The sequence below is a fragment of the Momordica charantia genome, unplaced genomic scaffold (genome assembly GCF_013281855.1).
Source record: "Momordica charantia cultivar OHB3-1 unplaced genomic scaffold, Mcharantia_2.0 BLBB01000013.1, whole genome shotgun sequence".
NCBI classification, from domain to species: Eukaryota; Viridiplantae; Streptophyta; class Magnoliopsida; order Cucurbitales; family Cucurbitaceae; genus Momordica; species Momordica charantia.
Window position 1 is genome coordinate 12,561 of NW_028275169.1, and position 25,047 is coordinate 37,607.

Here is a 25,047-nt window from a genome sequence, read left to right on the forward strand (position 1 = left end):
CCTGTGATTATTGTTATTTACCCACCAAACACCAACTAGAAAAAGGTTAGGTTAGAAGGGGAGGAGAGATTTTTTTTCCACATCACTAATAAAATATTATAAAACTAAATATTTTTTCACCTCAATGTTAAATAAAAATTAAACTCAAAATTTAGAGATTAAAAAAAATTGTTAAATTGCAAGTTTCATCTTATAAATGTATGGTCATATGTCTAATAAATGTATCTAATATATTTTTAAACTTTTAATATTGTATTTAATATGTTCTTAAATTTTAAAAAATGTCTAGTAAATTTCAGAACTTTCAAATTTTATATTTGATATTTTTTTTTTAGTTTTGACTTAATAGAGACAAATTAAAATTTTAGTTACCTTTTAGTTGATGATATATATTTTAACTACTTGAGTTATGCGTAAATTGGTTATATACCCTTCAACATTATAAATTTTTGCGCAAAAATCTCTATACTTATCCATTGAATTCAATTTTTTCATGAAATTTGTTTTAAAATTCAATTTTCTATGTCTAAATAACAATAGTTCATTTTTAATAGATATTACACTATTTCTTCTAATCTTTTAACTTCTTTTAGACCAATCAAGTTATGCTTGTATCTAATCTTTTAACTTCTTTTAGACCAATCAAGTTATGCTTGTATCGACTCTTATATCCATCCTTAAATTAGGTGGTCATACTCATACAGTAGGTTCATACCCTCTTACTCATTATTATAATACTCTAAAAAGATTAATATTGAATTAAAAACAACACAAACAACCTGAATCAAATTTAGAAAATCTCACTTTTAAATATCATGTTGTGACCAAAATTTGAAACAAAATCTATATTTAATCTTTAGTAATTTCTTATTATTTCTTTTAACAAATGCCTAGTATTAGTTAGGATAGAAATCATATTTAATTCTTTTAAAAAAATATCACAATCCTTAAAATCTTATTATATTTAATGAAGCTTTGTTGACCAGTGAGTTTTTAACTTATTTTTAGTCTTTTCTACCAACACCTTGCTCCCTCCTAATTAGAATTTAATATTTTGCTTGGCTCCTTTGAAATTTCAAATTTCAAATTTCAAATCAAATGTATATTAAAGAGTTCACTTAAGTTAATTAATGAATTGGGCCACCATCTAAATATTGTGCTTTTTTGGCATTTACTTTGGGAATTATGTCCTAAGTATCATTCCTAAATTTAAATACATGGGCTTTTGATTGAAGCAACTGCCCTTTTATTTTCTTAATTTTCCAAACAAACATTTTTTTGAGAGTTTTTTTTTTTTTGTACTTTCTCTGATAGTCATGAGAATCTCAGTTTTATTTAATTAAGTCACGAGCAATGATTTATTTTATTTGATTTATCTCAATGTAAGACATGAACATAATTTTATTCGTTCAGTTAATTTAAAAGATAACAACGAGCAATATTTCAAATATGAATTATGTTTTTTTCACTTATAATATACATAATAAAACTACGAAAAATGAAAAATATTGTGAAGATGAGAAGGTAGGTCGACTGCATTATATGTCCATTTTTACGCTTTTAAAATTTTTTGAATTTCTTTATAAGCGGATATTTTCTAGTAGGTTGGAGATGGAGAATAATTTTAGAGATCAATCTCCTTTCGAAAAACTAATTTTTTTAGTATAATAAATATAAAGCGAAGGAATTTAAATTACCTTCAATCTAAAATATATATATATATATGCACTTTTACCTAGGGGTATAATTGAGACGGGTCAGGTCTTCTTCAATTTTTTCTCCCTCTCTCTAGGATTTTTTTGAAAGTCTCTCTACGAATTGCCAACATGTAAGTGCAGCACTTCACACACAGGCCTCAACGGACACTCGTATTTAAGTAATCGTACATCGAAAAGAGAATAAGAATTTTGAGGGAAGATTTAACCAGCAATAAATCTTGAGATTATTTGTGGTCATTTAAATAGTAATATTTTTTCAAATAAAGTTATATCTTTTTGATAAAAGGACATAATTCATTAAAAGGTGTAATTCTTAATTCTTTATTAAAATTAATTTTATTCATATATTTCAGCCGTATGTATGTGTTGAGAATTGCAGAGAGAAGGGAGGGGAAGGGGAAGGGAAAATGAGGAGAGAACGGTGCTATGCATAAGTTGAGAAGTAGGAAGTAGGGTAAAGAACAAAACTCAAATCCTCGAAAAAATCAAACTGAACTGACTATTGTCATAACCAACTCAAACCATTTGGAGTCGGTTCGATTTCTTACCGCCTACTTTTAGTTACCATTGAACTATGATTACGTTGACTAGTACGAGACGATGAAATAAACAACACTGCAATTACACAATTGTTGATAGAACTAATGCATTTGTATAGCCTATATTTATTTATCTTTTATTAAAATAATATTATGTACCATGCAATAAAATATTTAAAAAATATATTTTGTACTATTTGAATCATAAAGTGACCATATCTTATTATAAAATATTTATGAAGAAAAAAAAGGCAGATGAAAAGATGGAAGATTCTTTATATTTAATGCCTGGACCAAAATGTACATGGCTACCAAAAAAATAGGTCTAGGAAAGCAAAAATAATGTTCCATAATTTCATATAAGAGAAATATTAATTTCAAATTTCAAACCTTCTTTTTCTGAAAAAAAAAAAAGAAAAATCAAACCTTCTTTTTTACTACTTTTAGAGATTTTCCAAGTTCAATTATAACATCTGTTTTTTAAAAACCAGTACAATTATCACTTTGAAATATACAAACTTATTTTTTTGAAAATTTTCAGAAAAAATTTCACTCCATTTTTAGTGGGTCAATTACCAAAATAACACTCTTCTCATTTTGTGAAATTAAGTCAATGTTTTATTTTAATTAGAAACAATGGATTATTGAACAAAATTTAAACAATTGTCCGTTGCTTTTGATTCTTTCAAGAGATACTATTGAAGTCGTGTCTACTACGTTTTGATGAAGTCGTCTCTTCAAGAGATGGTTTCACCTGAAATATGAAAAAAAAAATCATTTTTAAGAGATTAATAATAAGTTTTTAAATAAGTATATATTAAAAACAAGTTTTTTTTTTGTTAAATTAATATTGGAAAGAAAAGTCTAAAAAATTACCCAAACATGCTGTTAATACTACATTTTTATTCTTAAAAACATAAAAGCTGCAGTAGTAATGAGTAAACTACTATTTTTTGACAAAGACATTAAAAAAAACAAACAAACAAAATAAGATAACAACAAAAGAAATAAAGATTTTTTTTTTTAAAGGAGCTTTTTACACCATCATTTAAAATGTCTTCCATTTTTGTTTGTTTCATGCAATCCTCCCATTGCTCCCCTACATCAACACACTACACCTCCTTACCTCCTTACTAGTATTATTTTTTAAAAAATAAAAAATCTATTTTTACGATGATCACTTCCAAATATTTATTTCGCTTTGAATTATTTCGTTTTGACTATATTAAAAATTTGACATCGAAACAAAAATTCATATATTAATTTTTATGTCTAAATTGTCAAGAAAATTATTTTTCATCTTTAATTTATTTATCTCTCCCATCTTCTTCTTCAAAAGGCAGAGCTCTCTAAACTCCTTCCACGAGCTAAAATCTCTCTCTCTCTCTCTCTCTCTCGCTTTTCTTCTTCTTCCACGCCAAAAAGTTCTTTAACAAAACTTCTTCTTCCAAAAGCTAAAGACTGTTCCAAAAGCTTTGTAGTTTTTCAATGGAGAAAACATTGAAACTCCGATTGTATCGCATATTCCAAGCCTCTTTCTTTTCTTGCCGTTCTAAAAGGAATTCCGACATCATTATAGACAATCCCATTTCCTCTCACTCTCCCCCTCGGAACCTCCGAAAAAACTTCCCCATAATCTCCTCAACAGCCGATGTCCAAAATCTCCCGAGACGCAAAATTTCCGAGAAATTCTCCCCATTTCTTGCGCCCCCCGCCTCCCCGATTTCCCCTCTCAAACCCGCCCCCCTCTCCCACCTCAGGGACTGTTTGTCTCGCGAGAAAACCAAAAAGAAAATCTCGAATTCCGGCGACGCGAAGAGAAAATTCAACACGACTCGCCCGGAGGACTTCGGCGGCGCGTGGTGGTACGGCGGCGACGACGACGAGACAGAGGACGAAACAGAGACTCTGTTTTCTTCCCGGAGCCTGACGTCGGACTCCTCCGCGTCGCGGCGTCGCCTCCGGGCGGAACGGCGGACCAATCGCCGGAGAAGTGAGAGACGTGGCGCGGGTTCATTGGACGGGAAATCGAGGGACAGCTTTTTCGCGGTGGTGAAGAATTCCAGGAATCCGTACAAGGATTTTAAGGCGTCAATGGCGGAGATGATAGTTGAAAAAGAGATATTTGAAGCGAAAGAACTGGAGCAGCTTTTGCAGTGCTTTATTTCTCTCAATTCTCGCCATTATCATACACTCATTTTTCAAGCTTATTCCGAGATTAAGGAAGCTCTGTTTTTCTTCTGATTTTAAACTTGAAATACCTACTTTACCTTCACAATTTCACTCTCTCTTTTGCTTTTGCCTTTGCCTTTGCCTTTACTTTTTTGGTCCATTACATTTACAGATTCACTTTACCGCATTCTTTTTAGGTGGATTTTCGGATAAAAGTTGGATCTTTTGGAAACTGGGTTTTGTTTTGTTTTGTTTTTTTTTTTTTTTTTTTTTTTTTACCTTTTCTTTTTTCAGTTTGTCAACAGCTTTTTTGACTTCGCAGTAATTTAAACACTTCCTCTGAAACTTTTAAAAAACATTCACGATATTGTCCAAAAGAAAATATTGCTCTTAAGGACTACTAGGTTTTTTTTCCGTTATAAAAAAAAACAAAAATAATCAACCACATCATAGTTTAAATCTCCACCCTAAATGTCATGTACTAAAAATAATAGTAATAATAATTAGATGACAACTCAAACATAGAGTGAGGGTTAGGTTCACAACTCATAAGTTATGTTCGACCTACTGGTAAAAATTGGATATTTTTAAAAAACATTAAATATATACCTTTTGTTTGTTCTTCTCTCTTTTATTTATCAAACATTCAACGGTGATTAGTCGATAAACATCTTAGTATTCTTCGCTAAAATGAGTTTAAAGTTAATTCATAATTCCGGATCTCCAAAAGTTTTTTTTAAGTCATTGGGTATAACTCTTGCAATACAACAATTGCCATTGGGTTCATAATCTTAACTAAATGTTTGCAAATAAATAAATAAATGCTGAACAGTCCAATGTTTTTACTATTTAATAACAAAAGTTTTTTAAAGTCTGTGTTCATCAACCCACTATAGTTGATTAAGTTAGATAAATTTATAATTCGTATAATTTGTTTGGGTTCAAAAAATCTTCAACCTGAATCAACTTAATCCTGAATCCTGAGGTATGTGCACTGTCTGTGTTCTATGTGATTTGTCCCAAACCATGTAAGCTATCTCTTGTAAATTAGGAGTGGAAATTCGAATTCATGACATTTTGATCGGAGGTAAATATTTTAATAGTTGAGCTTAGCTCAACTTGACATAAATCCGTTTATTTTTATTAAGTAATATTTATACAAATTTTACTAGTTGAGACTAAAGAGAGAGTCAAATAAGGATAAGAATAGGATGTGAATCCAATAGAATATGAGCAAATAGGCCAAAAAAAGGTGCGTTTGTTTTGTAGTTGGAGAAGAGGTTGACAAAAGAAATTGACAAGTCAATCTCAATGGAGAAAGAGAAATTCAAATGGCACAATGGAATGTTGCCTTATTGCTCTCTCTACCTATGAAACAATGTGAGACCCAAAGTTCTTTCCTTTGTTCCCATGGACAAACACCAAAAACAATAATAATAATCCTTTTGAATGACTTAAGGATAAAGAAAAATAACTCATTGCATTTCAAAATGTTTAAACTGCAGTCGGGTATTTGAATTTTCACATGTTTATTTTGTTTCGATCTTCATATTTTTAGATACTTTTGATTTTAACTATCAATTTTTTATTGTTCAATTAGATAGATGTCCTACTTTATAAGTTAAACATGAATTTGTATTTATATATATCACATGTTTTGTATACTTGGTATGATCAAGTTCAAAAGAGAATAAGTAACCTATCAACTATATTTGATAAAATATGAAATTTTAACTGGGTCGCTAAAAATGAGATTTTTTGTCAAAATTCATTAATCAAAACATTACCATTTTAAATACAAAATAAAAATAAAATAAATATGAATGTGTGTGACTCGCAATATTGCTTAAACATTTCAATAGGTTACAAAGTTAATTGAATTGATTAGGTTGATTTTGATTCATTTTGTACAACAAATAGAATAGATGGATTTGAACTCACAAACACTCAATCATAGACAGATGTCCATTACTGCTAACCTGAGTTCATTGAACTAACATAACATATATTTTTAACTTTACACAAATAATTATTTTAGTCATTACTAAAATATTTTGCTGCAACATTTTTTTTCTATTATTTGCCTTCGATGAATATGGTTTGTATACATATTTATATTAAGATGTTAATATACATATTTAAAAATACACCATCCATCTGTTAAAAGAAAATAAAAAAGTCAGAAATGACAAATTTTAAGTTAAAAAAAATTAAAATATATATTTTAAATGTTCAAATGTCAAAATAAATATAAAAGTAGAATAGGATTTGAACTTGACTTTTTAAGGGAGAAGTTGAAGCATGTGGAGAGAGAGAAAAATAAAAAAGAATGTGTGTGGCTTTTGTGGCAGTCTCTTTTGGTAATCAATCTATTCCCAACACTTGCCGTCTTTATATTGGGCCTACCTTCTATTTAATACTCGAATTTTTTGGATTTTCGAGCCCAACTTTTTCCGGCTCTTGTCTCTTTCGATAAGGCAGATTTTATTGGGCTTTTAATTCTGAAGAACATTTAAAAAAAAAAACGAGGACGTGGGCCTGGCCTTTTCTCACTTAATTGGGTCGGCCCATATTCAGCGTCTTCGACTGTGACAAATTTTAGGTACTCCCGCAGTCTGACGTGGCGGATTTCAATTTGCTGGATTCGGAAACATCCAGTGGAACTGTCACTGTCCCTTAGATAGGGGCTGATGGAAATAAAGCCTTCCTTCCCGAATCAGCTGTCTTATGTCATTTTCAATACTTTTTAAATCATCACAAATAATTGGTATGGAAATATTATTTGCTATAAACTTTTTAGAATAAAAAATCTTTTCATTGGGTTGATATTATTTACTAAAATTGTCTTGAATACCGTACAAATCATGTAAATGATAATTACAAGTATGCTGTTTTCTTATTTCTAATTAATTATAAATATATTAATTAGAAAATGTGAAAATATTGTTTTTAACTAAAATATTAATTTATTTTATTGATGGTATATATTTTTATTATGACCATTATTTAATATTAACAACTAATAAATAATTAAATTTAAATACATCATTAAAAATTATATTTATTAGAATAATCATATAAAATTTTATTAAATTTATTGTTTTAATATTTAATAATAATGAATAATTTTAACTAGCAAAATATTTGGCTCCTCCGATAAACTACAATGAGTTGTTGTATAAAAATTTGTAATATTATATAATAAAATCACATTAACTAGGAAAAAAATATTATTATTTTTCATTAGGAGATACATTATTAGTAATATAAATTTTAAAAAATAGTTGTAAAATTTTAATACAACTAATAAAAAAGTTAAGGGTCTAGCTAGTAGACAAGAGAGAAATGGTAAGAGATTGATTAGGTCCTAAAATATAAATGATATCGTCCTTTTGATGGGTAGTTATTACAAATTTGAGGTGGGTCCCACTATCATTCATGTCGGTTTGATAAATAAAATGAAATTCTTGCTCCATGATTCTCATTCTCTTTTAAGTAAATTGGACTTCGAAGAATATTAATTCGAGAATTATAAGAAAAAAAATATATATTCGATATATGGATTGCTTATTACAATCTAACCTTGCCATCTTATTGAAAATTGTTTCATTTGATGTCTAAACTATTATAATTTTTATATTAATCCGTGGGCTTTTAAAAAAATTATTTTTGCTTGTACTAGTATTCCGTCTCTAATAAATGCATGGTTACGAGTATGTAAAATAATAAGCTAACATGAACATGTATTGAAGCTACGAAAATTAGTTACGATGATTATAACGTGACCGAGCATAGCTTAACAGTATAGATATTTTAATAATTACTTAGAGTTTGGAGGTTCAATCCCTCAACTTTATATTTAATGTACTAAAAATTAACTTTTACGTGGATATATGGTAATATCTCATTAATAATAACCAACCTATTTAAAAATAATAATAATAATAATAATAAAGCAAAAATAATAGCAAAAATAAAATAAGTTGAAGGACTAAAATAAATATTTTGAAACTTCCCATGCCAGAAAACTTACCTAAGATGGGGACCAAAATCACAGTGAGATTTAAATCTTTAGTAAACCATAAGTTTAAAATATTTTTATGACCCTTCATCTTTTTTAATTTATTTTTCTCTCAATGAAATTTGGTCTAATTCGTGTTTTCTTTTTCCTATAAATGCTATATTTAGAAATTTGAAACGTTATTCTTTCCCAATTTAAAAAAATGAAATCACATTTTCACTAAGATAATATAGTCGATAAGGACAATACGGACAATATTAGTAAATCCCTTAAATTTTACCTAGTTAGACTCTTAAAAAGTACAAAATACCAGATCTCAAAAATCATTTGTTATTGAAAAAATTCGAAAATCTCATTTATCCGAGTTTTCTTCTTTTTCTGTTGTTCTGTTTCCATCCATTACTTCGTCTCTGGTCGTCGTCTACATTATTCTTCATCGTCGGAACAATTCGTTTAGCTTCTCTTTCGTCTCCGGCTGCTCGTCCATTGTTTTCGTCCGTTTATCCCGAGGTTTCTTTTTTGTCGCCTGCCGCCAGTCGACCATTCGAGTCCTCCGTTTATCCCGACAATTGTCTAGTCGCCAATCAAAAGGTTTGTCGATTATTTGCTTTGTTTGTTAATTGTAGAGGGATATAATCGTATATATTTTATAGCCAGATATAGGTTATATCTCCATATAAGTGTATGTTATAATGGTTATAGTTTATATTACTATTGTTAAGTGTATGTTGCTTAATTTTATAGTCGGATATAGTTTATATTTCTATATAACTGAAAAGGTAGCCGGATATAGTTTATATATATATATTATATATATATTTCCATATAAGTGTATGTTATAATGACTATATTATTGGAATTTGGTCAAGAAATTGTAATAAAATGAAAAAATAATTGTAATAAATTTCATTATTTAGTAGAATATATTAAGGAGTAAATTTGGGGATTATGATAATAATTGAATATTTTGTAATAAATTTCATTCTTTATATATTAAGGAGTAAGTTAGGGGATTACGAGAATGATTGATTTAAGTCCCACAATAATTTAATATTTTCAAAATCAAATTTGGAATATTAATATTTTACGTTTAAATAAAAGACGAATTATAATAAATATAAATGTCATAAATAAGGGTAAATTTGACATTTGAAAAAGATTTTGAATCCAAAAATGTAAAATTGGTAAACATTGAACATTTATGAAAATAAATTTTCAAAATAATTTATCTAAGACATTTGGCATGTTATAGATTTTGGGATCATACCTGGGCCTCCCCTTGTGGATAGCCCAACTATGGCCTAGCCATAAATTTATTAAAACGCGAAGAGATGCAGTCTCTGCAAATTCTCTTGCTTTATTTTCGTTTCATATCTGCTGGATGATGAGAGAGATTCGAAAGTTGATGGAGATGATATGGTTGTGGGTTGTTCTGCTGTTTTTAAGTGGAGCTGATACGATGTCTACTACACTTCTTTAATTTTATTTCTTTTCTTTGTCATAAAAGAAAAAAAAAACTGAGCATAAATTTAAAAGATGACAAATATAAACAATTGGTTGGACCATAGATTCGGTATAATTTCTTTGACTAAAATTTAGTAATATATTTGGATTGGTTCGATTCATTCCAAACTTTTTTTTAAGAGAATCTTTGAACCTACCAAACCTATATAATTTTCATTTACTTGAACCAAATCCAATTCAAACCGTATTTTTTTCAGATTGTTGGGTTTTTGAACGTGGATCAGATTTAGTATGACTTTTCAAATTTAGAAAAAATTATAATAATATACATAGAGAGAGAGGTAAGAATTCGAACTTAACATATTAGAAAAATTATAATAATTCGAACTTACGATATTTTAATCAAAATATATATATATATTAACCAATAATTCAAACATATTTTTAGATGCTTGTTTCTTATCCAACATAATTTTACCTTATGCAAATCAGTCATATTGATAGCTGGTTAAATGAGAAGTTAGATATACATTTAATCAAATTTAGTGTATTAATATAATTTCAATAGTCAAAGTGAATATAGCGTAATTTATATATATCTTCAACCATGAGGTTGTGAGTTCGATCCCCTACCCCTACGTGTTCTACTGAAAAAATATGCCTTTTAAATTTGTCAAGATCTTGAACTTTTAAGTATATCCCAAACATTAGAATTCGTTTATATTTAATCATTTTTAAAGTCGTTCACTTTAAATATTATATTTAATAAGTTTATGACCGTTTGGTTGGAGGTTTAAAATATGTAGTCTATGATTAAGATGTATGAGATTAAGTTGTCTGGGAATAAGATATTGGGAAATCAAAGATAACTGTGTTTGGTCGCGTAGGGAAATATTAATTAAGAATTTTATAGGAATAAATGATTAATATTCTTATTGTTGAAGGGAAGGGTGTTAGATTTGTTTTAAAATTAACCAAAATCAACTTTCATCCATTAATTTACCTTACATAACTTTAAATAAATAATCGGTAGTTAATTTGTTTTTATTAAGTTAAATTATTTAAAAAATAATTCTAAACATTCTCTTCCTTCTTTCAAAGAAAAGAGGCTTCATCTCTTCAACTTTATAGTTCTAAAATTTTATTTTAATATCTTTAAGGGACAGAGTAAATTTGTTACTCGACCTTTTTAAGGGTAGAAAATAAATTTAAGTTTTTGTCGAAATTAAAAGAAAAAAAAAGATAAACGAAAAAACTATGGTAACACAGCCCAAGGAAAAAATAAATTGTAGAAAAAAACGAGAAAAAAAAAGAACGCACAAACCAAAATATCAAAGAGCGAAAAAAGGAAAAGAGAAGGCAAATAAAGAGAGAGGTAATTTTAGGGGAGGGATGGAGGATTTTTTTGGAGAGAGAATGGTTAAAGAGAAAACAATAACGATGCCTCCCTTAATGATACCAAAAAAAGAGTTTTCGGCATATCATTTCAAATCTCCAACAAAACATGAGCTTTATATGTCAAAGTCCATTCCCCGTCTTAAACCCTCCAACCAAACGGTCCCTTATGCTATTTGTTATAGGTAAAACCTTACCCGTCATATGGTCACCCTCGAAGGCCACATATGTCATGGGCTCCGCCTAATCACAAATAAGTACGAGGTATAAGGGCTTGCGTAGTCGACCCATGTGTATAATAGCTCATGTTAAAATCTTTGAACGAGAAAATGTATTGAATGCCAATTGGTAGCGGAAAACTGACTACGTCGCGACTATTTGATAACACTTTAACTGATGGTACGACCTAGAGGCAAAAATATACGTCATCGAATATCTTCAACCAATTGAAAGAAGACGAAAGCCCTTTTGTTTATGCAAGAATTGCACAACGTCAATCTATCTCGAACTCGATCCTTGTTCTGACCCGAAATGTTAATGGAAGACCTGCACAAGATGGCAAAATCTCCGACGCTGAAGTCAGTAAGCAGCTTGGACTCAATATTAGGTTCGAGGAGAAATTGGTGAAACGAAGCCCTCTATTTATAGGTTTAGATTCCGACGGGCGGTTACCTTGGTCGGATTTGAAGTCGGATGTGTCGGGTTCGAGTAGATCGGACTCGGACACACTCCTGGAAATAACATGTTGGTTCATTAACAGGAAATGACAATATTCTCATCTCGGAAGGTTCCAAGATGGAGCTCCATAAGTTTGTTCCTCGAATCCTCCGTCGGAGGCGAATCTTCACCCTCCACGTGGGGATAGGATCTTTCATCTCCAAACACCTTTTATTGTATACGCTAACCTTTAGCACAATTCTCATGCTCTCCTATTCATTTTACTATGATCAAAGTACTGATTTAGACATTAAAAGATGGTATTAAGACGAGCGCCACGCTAACGTTGAATCTGATTGATAGCAGGTAACTCCCATAACAACAGTATTTGAGTCACACAATATCTCGCCAACTCAACTCGACCGCATAAACACCATTAAACACCTAAACGTGAAAGGCTGCGTGGCATTAAGTTGATAGACCAAGCTAATATTTAAGTCCTAACAAATTTACACCAAGATTATATTGTAATCTAAAAAGGTCACAATGACGTGCCACCCAAATAAATGGCAATCGGAGGTGTGTGATTTTTGACCATAAGTGTTTATTTTATTTTATTTTTAATTTTTAAGTTTCGAATAAAGTAAACAAATAAAGTGGTGGTCTAGGTTTCGCCCGCCCTCAAGAGATAGCTGATGGGATGTTACAACAAGGACAAGTGTCACACAATTTCTTCCAATTGTTCTATGCTCTACCTCATTTATGGCCTTTAAAAAAAGTGAAATACTGAATTTTTTTTTCAACCCATTATTTCAATATTTATAATAATTATTATTATTTTGACGAATATTTTAATATTATTTAAAAATATGAACATTTCAGTCTTTTTTTTTTTTTATATATAACATGTAGTGTGGGGATTCAAACTCACAATAGGTGTATTGCACTGAGTCTAAATTTTAAGAATTTTATAATTCAAGACGTTACTTCACGTGGTATAAATTATGCCTAATTCTTGAGTCAAATGTAAAACAACCATAATATTATTTTATGCTGTACCAACGTGATCATAATTTATTTAATGACCATATTCCATTCATGTGATATCAACGATAAAGATTCAATCAAATCTATTATGTCATTTAAGCAAAAGCGAAGCAAATAATAAAAGAGGAAAGATAATCGTTGTCACAACTCAATGTAAATAAAATTCGTGTTTCTTAATTTGGTCCCTCTAAATTGTTAGAACTGAATTTTTATTTGAATAAAAATTTTCCTAACCTTAAGAAACTTCACTGATATATCCTTAGTATCCATTGTTTTTAGTTTAACAATTACGAGCAGAAGATCAGATCGACGGCTTCTAAAGTAGTAATAGTTTAATAGATGTTTTACTTAAGGATTAAATTATCCACATTTTCTAAGGAGCTATATGTTCAATTAATCACTATCATAATATATGATGCAAATTGAGATATTAACTAGATGAATACTATTTTAATTTCTATGCTTTGAATTTTAGTTATTTTAGTCTTTGTAATTTTAAAATGTTCAGTTTTTTAATACAATAAATAGAGGTGGGATATTTGAATTCATAATCTTTCCTAATTAAATTTATATTGACAATAATTTTTAGAGTATATAAATTAAAATAAATCAAAATAGAAAGCATGCCGACTAAAATCAGCCTTTTTAAAAGAACCGCGCTAAAATAAATGTACAAATATAATATAAAATAGGAACGAAATACAACTAAATTAAATCGGAACTAAAATTATTATTAAATCTTTAAAAACGATCACATTGTTTTTGTTGGGCTGTAAAGGTAGATACAGGCGGGGCCCACCAAAAATCATAGTGGGCCCAGTCGGCAGGATGCAAGATCATGCGTGACGTTGGCAATATCATACAGGTGTCAGCACACGGGTCTCCTGTGTGAAAACCGCTGCCCAAAACGACAAAACAAGACGCCGTCGGGAGACGGAACACGCGTACACGGATTATGCCGTTGGGCCCCACTTTAGAGGAAGAAAAAAACAAATTTTATAATTTTAAAATAACAAGAAAGCGAGAGAGAGAGAGGCTCTGCTTTTTGCGACACGGAGAGGAGGGGACCTGGGACCCTTGTTTTAGCTATTGCCCTTTTCCATGTCTTTGGAAATGGTTTTTGTGGGACCCACTGATCTTGACATGTGGCACAATGAAAATTTGGATGCGCATTATTTAGTGGGTCTGGGTTGGGCACCACGTCATCTATACCGTCGTCTTTAAGAAATCCTGGTTGGTTATTAGTGGTAATTAGTATTTTTTTACCCTAAAAATTGTTAGATTGAATTTTTTACCCATTTTTAAATTTATAGTTTTTCTGACTCTTTTTTTTTTACTTTCATTACAAAAATACCCTCACATCTCTCTTTCATCAATCTTCTTAGACAAACTCTCTCTTTTTCCAATTATCTTCTCCTTCAAATAAAATTCGTCAAAGTTTAGAAATTCATAAGAGACAAATTATTAAGAAATTAATGGTTAATCTTCTTGATTTATTATATATGGAAATAAAAAATAAATGAGTGGTTGATCTTAACTTGATTTATTATATATATGGATTATAAATGTCATTTGTATTCAATCCCGCTGCAATAACAAAAAATCTATGTATTCAATCGAGATTGTATGAATGGTGTGCCAATTTTGATTGAAATCCATATAGGAATCTCAAATCTAATTTTTTTAAGCACTGATTTCGCATTATTCTAATGGTCATTGGAACCTAATTGACATGACAATAGAGCTTCTGATGAAAGCGCATCCTCAAACATTTAAAAAATTCAACTGTCTTGAAGGGAGTTTCGCAATCTGAGGGTTTGCAATGGCGTCAAAATTGAAATTGAAGTCATTGAGGTCATCCATTAGCTCCCAAGTGTTGACGATGGAATATGACAACGATGCAAGAAATACCGATTTGTGAATACCTAAGATCCTAAACACAATTCTTTTATGTTCGGTTGAATTCAATCATAATCCTGTCGGAATTTTAGCTCCCAAGTTTTATTTTCAGTTAAATCCCATGTGGAACGACGCATAGATATCAAAATTTGTAGCGAGATTTTTTCAATATGAAAATTGAAGGGAGAAAGAAGATCGAGATTGAAAGAGTTGAGGAGATGTAGAGATTATTTTTTAGCATGATGGTGTTCAAGTCTTTTTACAAGGGACAAAAGTAAAAAAAAAAAAAAAAGGTAACACGTCCAAGGGTCAGAAAAAAAATTAAAAAAAGGATAAAAAATCCAATCACAAAAATTTGTAGGATTCAAAAATACCAATTACTCGTCATTAAGTTTATGTTGCGATGTCGTTTTAATGTAGTCGTAATCACTTTTTTTTAATACAAGAGTCGTAATCACTTTTGTTTCATTTATTTTTACATGTAATATAAATATCGTTTTTTTTTATATAATGTGTTGGCATTTTAATTTCCACATAAATATCATTGGGTGCAAGTCTTTATATAGGTAAAATAGTGTATTATTTCTTATTTTATGCTGTTTATTTTATATCGTGAATTATAAACTATGGTTCTAACAAATTGCACACAATGTGTATTATATATTTTCTTAATAATATATATATATATATATATATATATATATATATATATTATTTTAGTATTTCTTAATAATATTTTATTGATTATTATAGTCAAGCAAGTTTTTTTTAGTAAAATAGTGAAGTAAGTTGTTCCTGTTTATTTGCTCATTATAACATTGATAAACTAACATAATTTCCCCTATCTAATTGCATTAAAAAAATAAAAATATATTCAAAGGGGGATCAGAAATAAAAAATAATTTTAAAGATAAAACTTTTGTTCTTTTTCTAAAAGCCACCACTGAACAGCGAAAACGGATAAGGCGGAGGCGGACTCAGCTCCTCTCCGGCCACCAGTTCCGCCAAGCAACTATCGTGCCCGCCGCCAAGCCCTTGCACCGATATGATACTCTCCGGCGGCGATAGCGCCACGTAATCGCTCAAACAGCCGCCGGAGTCCGATGTCAGCGGACTGGAAACGGCGGCGCCGCCGTGCGGCTCTTGCGTAATCCGCGCCTGACTCCCCGTGCTCCACCACAAGGTCGTCTCCGGCGAATCGGCGAAAACACCGGTCTCCAGCGATGAATTATCCCTTACGGCGGCGTCATCGGCCTTCTCGATTTTGACCGGACTCGCCGGCGGGATCCCAAGGCGCCGCCGCTTCGGCGCCAACTGCTGCCGAATACGGCGGTTCTGCAGGATCATCCTCGGAAGAATCTCAGGATTCTCAATAATCTTGTAGAGAAACGCCATCATCTGCTGCGGCCGTTTCTCCGTGGCCTCGATTCGCTTGTTCATCGATTCAACTTCAATTTCCAAAGCCCTCTGTTCCTCCTTCAGCTTCGCAATCTCCATCGCCAATTCCTCGTCGTCTTCACATTTCACTTGAAAATACGAATTCCGATTGTGTCTTCTCCTCGAAATGTTCTTCAGTAAATGCTTCTGACCTCGGAGAAACCAGTGGCTCGCAAATTCCCATTTATCTGGGTCCACCTTCTTGAATCCCTGCCGAAAAAAATTCAAATTGCAAAATCGAAATCAAATTTGAGCTATTCAAATACGAATTATTCACAAATTACAAGAATCGATTGAAATTGGACTTACATAAGTGTTGAGTTGACGAACGAAACTGGAGAAGTTGTTGTGTTTGAAGTAAGAGGGAAGAATTCGGCGTGAGAGTTCCAGAGGATCGGCGACGATGAAACTGTTGTTGGCGTTTCCCCAGGCGATTAAATCGTCTGTCGTCGGATCGTTGACCATCTGAAAAGTCTTCATCACGAACGGCGCAACGGTGTCGTTTTGGTTGTTCGCCTCCATCCCATACAGAGAAAAAAAAAAGAAGCTTATCTCTCTCTCCCTCTCTTAAATTGAGGCTTGTGGTGTGGGAAAAGGCGTCTAGTGCTGAAAGAGGTGAGGCAGCACCGTTATATATAGTGGGGAGGCGCGTACAATAACATTGATTTACGTGGCGAATATCCAGCCGTTCGTTTTCTTGATTGGTTTGGAGATTTTCACCTCCCGGACTTCATCTTGATTGTCGTTTTGTACACGTCGTGATTTCAAAAGACTGGATAAGATATTTCAGTGCCTAACACTCCCACGCGCCAAATGGAGCGTACATCTTACGAGCTTTTAAAAAAATTCACAGATTACTTTCGGCTAAGGCTGAAATTAATATGAGTCAAGTTACATAATTCTATTATTGGTTAGGTAGACTTTTAAAATGTTCAACTAGAAAATTGTGATTCTTTTTTTCGTAAAGGAAAATTGTGGTTCTTATACAAGCTAAAATAATTTTTTGTATTTTATAATTTATAGGTTGTTGTCCATTTTAATATTTGTATCAAAATAATGTCTTACACATCCACATCTATAATTATTTTATTCAAACAATATATTTATAAAATAATGTATAAAAACCGAAATACATTTTGTTTTATTTTATATGTTTCTATTGCAAAATATTCAAAAATATAATTTTCGTTATGTGAAGTTTTACCATTCACTCAATTATGGTTCTTGGAGAATCTATTAATGTAATAAACCACTGAAAAATCTTTCAATGTCAAATAAGTGCATAGCTAAAAAAGTTAGGCAAATAACAACTTATGATATATTTTGACTTTGTTTTATTTTTGGACCCGTACTTTTAAACTGTATATTGTGATAAATATATTATTATTACACGTAAATGAAAGAGATATTATCTGCCATGAGAATTGAAAAGGAAAGCTATCAATCTTCTCCTCATACGTCTACAATGGCGAGAAATCGCATAATTAGTAAAGAAAAAAAAAGGGTTTTACATGGGAGCTATATTTGCTCTGATACCATATTACACGTAAATGAGAGAGAAAATTTTACTAATGGATAAATCTCTCCTACAGAATAATCTCTCGTAACGAATGTGATATAGAGTTATCACATATAAATACATTAGTTTGTCTAATCAACTAACTAACATGAAAAAGTGACTTTAGTTAATAACAAATTAAATATTAGTTTGTCTAATCAACTAACTAACATGAAAAAGTGACTTTAGTTGATAGCAAATTAAAGTTAACTAACTGTAATAATTATTAAATGGTGTTCTGTACTTTAAAAAATGCCTATTTTGATTTATATTTACAAATTATTAACAAAATTTCATACATGTTTGAAATACTTTGACATAATTTTATTACTACTTTTTAATAAATTTTAAGATTAAAGTGTCGTAACAGATGATTTGAGGGTTAAAAGAACAAAAATTGAAAATATAAGTTTTAAGTTAAGGGTATGGAAACCACGCTCCATAAGTCGCGTGGGGAACGTGACGCCATTAAAATAAATAAAGAGACAAGAGAAAGAGGGGCCAAAGGCAAACAGTGTCTTAGATTCGGTCGCTCATTAGCTGATTTTGCTCCCTACCTTTACTTTAGGATACGCCGCTGTGCTGCCCGAAAAAGATGTCCACGTGGTTCTTACGAAATAACGCCACGTTTGGAGCCTTCCCTTTTTGGGAATTTAATTTATTATATATATATATTTATATTGGCGGGTAGTGTTTGGGATAAGGGAACAAATTTGTGTGCTCCTGATCTCTTATTCTATCCTTCCTTCCATTTAACATAAAGTTTTTAAACCTCCCTTTTTTTCTCCAAGTTAAATTACCAATCTACACTATGTGGTTTTATACTTTGAATCTAAAATATTTTTAATATCCCATTAAAATGCTAGTTTCAAAATATTATTTTATTGCATCTATTTTAAATTTTGGTTAATTTTAGAACCTATAATTTTTTAATGTTCTTTTTGGTTCTTGTATTTTTATTAAAACTTATATTTACTTCATATACTTTCAAATTGGTATAAATTTAGTCTCTAAACTTTGTTACGTTAGAGTTTAATCCATTCGAGGGTGTTTATTAAATTGTAAGAATTGAATCAATTGGTGGATCCTACCTCAAACTTCAAATCACCACTCATGAGTGTAATCTTATTCATGTCAAATAACCTCGTTGATCTCTTCAAATTTCCCATGGAGCGAATCTTACACTTTTATAATTAATTGTTTACGATTTTAGTTTTTGTTTATACTATTAATTCGTATTCTAATAAGAATTTAGAAAACTTTTATTAGTTGATGTGATTTTATTGTAAAACATTACAATTTTATATTAAAATTTTCATTTATTTAATTTTACTTTGTTATTATGAGTTAATATCAATAAATTTTTTAAAAATAAAATCCAATAGAATTTAATACTTTTTCATATTAATTTGTTTCAATCAAAAATTATTTTAATATAATTGATGTAATTTTATTCTAACTATTTATTATTTACTAATATCAAAAAATTGTTATAATAAAAATTATTTATTATCAATAAAATATAATAAAATAAATTAAAATGTATTGTTCCTTTTAATAAAGATTAAAAATGATTATTAGTTTAATTAAAAATATTAATATAATATATTTATAACTACTTAAAAATAAGAAAGTGTACATTAGTAATTATGATATTTATTATTTAAACAATTTTAACAGATAACATCAAAATATCTAATTTGGATTTAAAAATTTTTAGTAAGCAACTCATTCCGATTGATTTTTATTACGGGTAACGAAACCGCACTTAAAACATATTCCGTCCTATCCATAATGCAACCATCATATTTTTTAGTGCCAAATGTTGCCATATTATTGGTAAACAATATTTATTTTATTATTTTCCAATTGGGTTTCGCCCGATTTCTGAGAAGGCGCGCAGCGAGCTTAGTTTTCGATGACTTACGGCGGGAGGGAATTTGATAATGGCTATGGAATCGCCATTCCTCAACGAGACGACGCTCATTTCTGGACTGCGATTCTCACTTTTAGGGTAAAAGTCAGGCTTAAAGAGCCAGATGATCTCCATTCCATGGCAGCCCAGGAAAACCTTCTCGACTTCCCATTTTCCAACTGTATGTTTCTTCTCTTCCTCGGGTATCCAATTTTCTCTCGTTTACCGTGAATTTTGGAGTAAAATTTGGATGAAGTATCGCAAATTTGTTATTCTGCAAGATACTTTTTATCTATTTTCCTCTGTCATCGCTAGACTCCTGGATAGTTCTAGGTTTTTGATAATTCTACTTGTAAACTAGGATCAATAGAAATTTTATTGGGAAAACCAAGTTTGACACTGTTTCATAGAGAAGGCCGCCCTCTACTGGATAGCATATTCTCCTTAGGAAAATGGTTATATGTATAAACCAACCCAACCCGTAAATTTGAATCCTAATAAACTCAAGCAAGTCCATAATTTGGGTTCTTTAAACACCCCTAGCTTATGGTGCATCGTGGAGTTAATTTGAATGAATTACTGTCAATCGAGTAACACCTACCCCGAGGTCGCTTGTTAAAATGTTTGGGTGAGTTTAATAAAGAAAATCCTGTATGACTCTTGGAGTTTGGGGCAGGTGGAAACTTTGTGAAAAAAGAATGAAGTTCTGCCAATTTGTTATCCTGCCAGATTTTTATCTATCCGCTTCTGCCATTATCAGACTTTTGGATAGTTTTAAACTTTTGATAACTATACTTTGAAACTAGGATTGATGAAAATGAAAATCTTCTCGGGAAAATGAAATTTGACATTGTTATACAGAGAAGTTACCTTTGCCTGGTCCGTCGATAGTAGCATTTCTCTTACCAGTTACTCTTTCGTACTTATTTGTTTCCATTTTTTATATTCAGTGGCGAGAATATATATAAAAGATTGAAGGTACCTTATTCTATTAACTTCAGTTTTTGATATAGTGGTAGTTTTATATGGTCATAGAGGGTCGTGCTAGAACTATTATGATATCATCTTCTCTCTAATTAGTATTAAATGTTCATATATTTGGTTTTTAATATCAAATTAATATTCGAGCTCACACACGGGAGGGGAGTACTGAGAATATATATACAAGATTAAATTTATCCTATACTATTCAATTTTTGGTATAATGGTAGTTTCGCATACCGTGGAAGCTCTTCTAAAAAATGCTAGTCTAACTTGTATTATAGTTGACAATAATCATTTTCACACACAACAGAAACTGAGTTGATATATTTCGGTTCTTTGGTGGTTTATAGTTATGTTGGCAAGCAAATTAGTTCCAGTTCTTAGGAGTCTCTAGGGAAAAAAAATGAAGTTGGTGATGTGGATGCTTACATATTTAGGCAGATTTTGAAGATCTCTGACAAATTATTGGTATTTGAGTCATGTACTTTGTGCTAGGAAAAGAATGGTGGAAGCTAATTTCTCTAAATAGTGATGGAAGCTCATTTCTCTAAATAGTGTATTTTATATATTCCTAGAAAAGTCTCTTCATCTTAGACGTTTTAAGTTTTTAGCACATGCTTGGGTCCCAAAGAGCGGACAATTTGTTGATATTTCTGATTGGTTGTCTTGTGTTTCTAATACGTTGTTTAATAGTAAGAAAAGAACCAAAATTCCTCAAAAGAAGATTTGTGTTAAAATGCGTTTAGTAGTGGGATAGGCCACAATGAGAGGAATTATTGGGATAGCCATCTCATTGTGGCTCCCCATAACAGTTAGATGTAGGATCCCAAAAAGTCTCTCTTACTTTCTACTGTAGCCTATTTCTAAAAATTGATAAATATAATTAATTCATTAGCACATTGAATTATTTCTTGTAAACAGGGTGTAGAGCCGTTGTATTTCCCTAGTTTAGAGCTGCAGCCTGCAAGTGCCATTACCACCATCAACATTTGCCATGTGATCCTTTTGAAAAAGATGAAGAAAAGAGGAAAGAGGAAGATGAATATCAATACTGAAGAGGACGAGGCCCGCAAGCCCGACAAGTACAATTGTCGAATGCCGAGCTAAGTATCCTCTTTTTATGTGGTGATTGAGAATGAGAATATCTTGGTTGTCATATCTAAGTTTCACTTGAAATTTGAAATTCTTTCTACGTAATTCGATTGCAGGCCATTATCATACGTGTTCTGTATACCGAAGAACTTGTTCAATTATGAAGTACGGAATGGCAATATGCAGAGCAGGAGTATAAGTTTTCTCAAATCAATTTGCTGCAAATTGGTAAGCTTCTGTTAACTTTGATTTAGACCTATGAGCATTAGTTCGCTTCGTTATTGTGCCTTATCGATATTTGAAAATCCAAAAGAATTGAGAACAGAGAAGCAAGTACGTAGTTGCAAGTATTTTACGAGTTTTTAGATTATCAAGTGGTGTAGAGTCAAGTCTAACCCTACTTTTGAAGCATGAAAGAATCGAGATATGGATATAATCTAATAGAACGGTTTAAATCATTTCAACAATTTGGAATTTAAATGATTTCATCAGATTATCCAGATCCAAAGAACTGAAAAATGGACTATGTACGAAGGCCCATCCCTGTTGTCATGTATGGTAAGCTATAAAATAAAGCAAGAGTATTCTGATACTGAAGCATCAAATAAGATCCAAAATTGAGTTTGTGCGATCCTATGCCAATGGATAACCTTTCAGATTCTAATATCTCTCTCTCTCTCCTCCTCCCTCCCTTTATAAGGTAAATAAGGATGAGTTTTTTTAACTGTTGAATCAGAAATTTTTTTTTTCTCTCTCTCTCTCGGACTATGGTGGCAAATTCGATCATCATGTGTTGGCCTAGTGGTCAATAAGGGCCAATAGAAATAGTCAAGAGGTTAGAAGGAATAGGTTCAAACCATGGTGACCATCTACCTGAGATTTAATATTTTATGAGTTATTTTGACAACCACATATAGCAGGGTCAAGCAGTTGTCTCGTCAAATTAGTCTAGGTGCACGGAATCTTGTCTACACTCACGGATATATAGGGGAAAAATACTATCGTGGCAAATTCTCTTGAGAATGACCCACTTCAATTATTGAGTGGGAGTATCTGATCCTCCATAATGAGTAGATAGGAAGATCAGAACCTTTATGTGGAAAAGTTTTGTCACGGTCCACAATCCCAAAAGCAGCAAATAACCATAGTTTTGGTCTTTATTCTTCAACTTTCGAAATTATATCTTTATTTTCCCTCTTTTGATTTGTATGCAAATTGTGGAAGAATGAAGATATTGATATTATATCCTAGAATGACAACATGATTCTAATTATTGATACTAAACAAATATGAACTTAGCCAGATTCCACTTTTTGGCATAACAGATAGAGTTGGCCTTTTTGTATGGTTGCTTTCACAAAAGGACAAGCAAAGAAGAATCAAATATCGCCACTTGAATTGCATTATAACTACTTCTGGCCTCACACACTACTTGAGGATAAATCTCTTAATACTGATCATATTTATATTGCGATTAGAAAATCTTTTGCTCTTTTAAATACTTTTGAGCTTCCATATTTCTTGCACTTGCAGATATGGCCTCTGAGGGCTGCCTTAGCGTTGCAGTTTCCACGTCTCCGAAACATGGCAATAGAGATGCTGAGACTTGAGGTCCAGTTCACCGAAAGGGCGTGCTTGTGCTCACCCACGATGCATCAAGGCTCGTTTAGGTGTCGGCTTCATCGTTCAACGTCTTCAGCGTGGATGAAACGATCAAAATCAATGCCTGCCAACAACCCTGTGGCTGCTCTTTCTCCTCTCTCCCAAAAAATCTCTTGAATCTTCCTAAGGCATATGCAAGAAGCAATACATGTAACAATCCTTAAACTTATATCCTTCTAATTCCCTAAACTTTGTGAAGAAAAGAAAGCTTTGATTATATATATATATATATATATATATATCTCAACATTGAATGCAACGGTATATATATAATATGTGCGTATGTTATTGTTTGTTGAAAGTAAATTCACTTGATAATTATTCATTCTTGCTGCGGATTTGGCATAGATTTTTCCTATGATCTTCTTGAATACTAGGTTAATCTTCTTCTTTCTCATATTTATCTATTTATTTGATCTAGTCAACATGAACTTGATCGACGATTAGAAGAACCCTCTTTTATTGTGTTTGTTTATTTGATCTAGTTCGTCAACACGATCACGAACTTGATCGACGATTGGAAGGAACTCTTTTATTGTGTTTGTAAATCCGAAAAAAGAGCTCGTTTTTGCAGACTTCTTGTTTTAGGAAGGCATGGATTTCCAGCCAAGCATTGGTTGCATAAACAGTTCAATTTTTCTTGTCTCTCTCTACCAACCTTGACCTTGTAATCTTTCACAATTTCAGCTTCCATATGAGAGAGAGAGGGAGGGAGGGGTCTTTTTCTGGACATATCGAAGTGGTTGAGATTAGCTATGGATTGAGAAGAAAAGAATGGCAAAATTCCATGGCCTACCCTTAGAAGAATAAGAGTGGGAATGGTATTTGGTGGTATATTATTTGTGTGTCTCTGTTACTTGTCAACCTCATTATCTTCAATTATTGCAGCTCTTTCTTTACACACTTTTGTTCAAACCCAATATTCGTGTCTATCATTTTGTCCTGTGTTTTTATTTTTATTTATTTATTTTTATTTTTATTTCAGAATATATTTTGATCGCCATGATGGCCACCTAGTAATTCCTATGTGTTTTATCAGCACCAAATGTTGTAAGGTCTGTCGGTTGTCTCGTGAGATTGGTTGAGGTACATGTAAGTTGACCGATATGTTTTAATCGATTGTTATGTTCAGTTGACAATTTTATCTTGTCTGTAATTATATCTTCGATCTCAATTTTATTTTATTTTATTTGAATTTAGACCTCAAACTTATCTCTCTAACGAACCATAACAAAAAAGAAAAACACGAACAACATGATGTTTGTGTTGAAGAGACTCCAAGTCATTGAAACAAATAGGTCTCTCTCCCCCTTTCAATATAAATAAATACATATGTTTGGAAAATTGATGAGTGATTCCTATTAACATGTCATTTTCTGTTGGTTTGGAATTCATTTTATGAAAGTTGTTTTTTGTTATGTTATTTTCTCATCACGTTTATCCTAAAGATATGTTAGTTTACTTGATATTATCATGTTTTGTATAGA

At 31.4% G+C, this 25,047-nt stretch overlaps 2 protein-coding genes and 2 long non-coding RNA genes across 4 annotated transcripts; 3 read left to right on the forward strand and 1 right to left on the reverse strand.

Annotated features, from left to right (window-relative positions):
* Window positions 1-3,569: 3,569 nt before the first annotated feature.
* LOC148207960 (uncharacterized) lies at window positions 3,570-4,562 on the forward strand. Its single transcript, XM_088118170.1, has one exon. It carries the CDS (start codon window positions 3,746-3,748, stop codon window positions 4,499-4,501), a length of 756 nt encoding a protein of 251 aa, XP_087974296.1. The 5' UTR covers window positions 3,570-3,745; the 3' UTR covers window positions 4,502-4,562.
* Window positions 4,563-15,692: 11,130 nt separating this feature from the next.
* On the reverse strand, window positions 15,693-16,964 carry LOC111024233 (heat stress transcription factor C-1). Its single transcript, XM_022301880.2, has 2 exons — window positions 16,659-16,964; window positions 15,693-16,559 (listed from the first exon to the last, which is right to left on the reverse strand). The coding sequence occupies exons 1-2, from the start codon at window positions 16,869-16,871 to the stop codon at window positions 15,843-15,845; spliced, it is 930 nt and encodes a 309-aa protein (XP_022157572.2). The 5' UTR covers window positions 16,872-16,964; the 3' UTR covers window positions 15,693-15,842.
* Window positions 16,965-19,735: 2,771 nt separating this feature from the next.
* On the forward strand, window positions 19,736-22,874 carry LOC148207961 (uncharacterized). Its single transcript, XR_015787551.1, has 3 exons — window positions 19,736-20,003; window positions 21,728-22,126; window positions 22,391-22,874. It is a non-coding gene; the product is annotated as an uncharacterized LOC148207961 (long non-coding RNA).
* Window positions 22,875-23,972: 1,098 nt separating this feature from the next.
* LOC148207962 (uncharacterized) lies at window positions 23,973-24,716 on the forward strand. The gene is made up of 2 exons (XR_015787552.1): window positions 23,973-24,391; window positions 24,546-24,716. It is a non-coding gene; the product is annotated as an uncharacterized LOC148207962 (long non-coding RNA).
* Window positions 24,717-25,047: the final 331 nt, after the last annotated feature.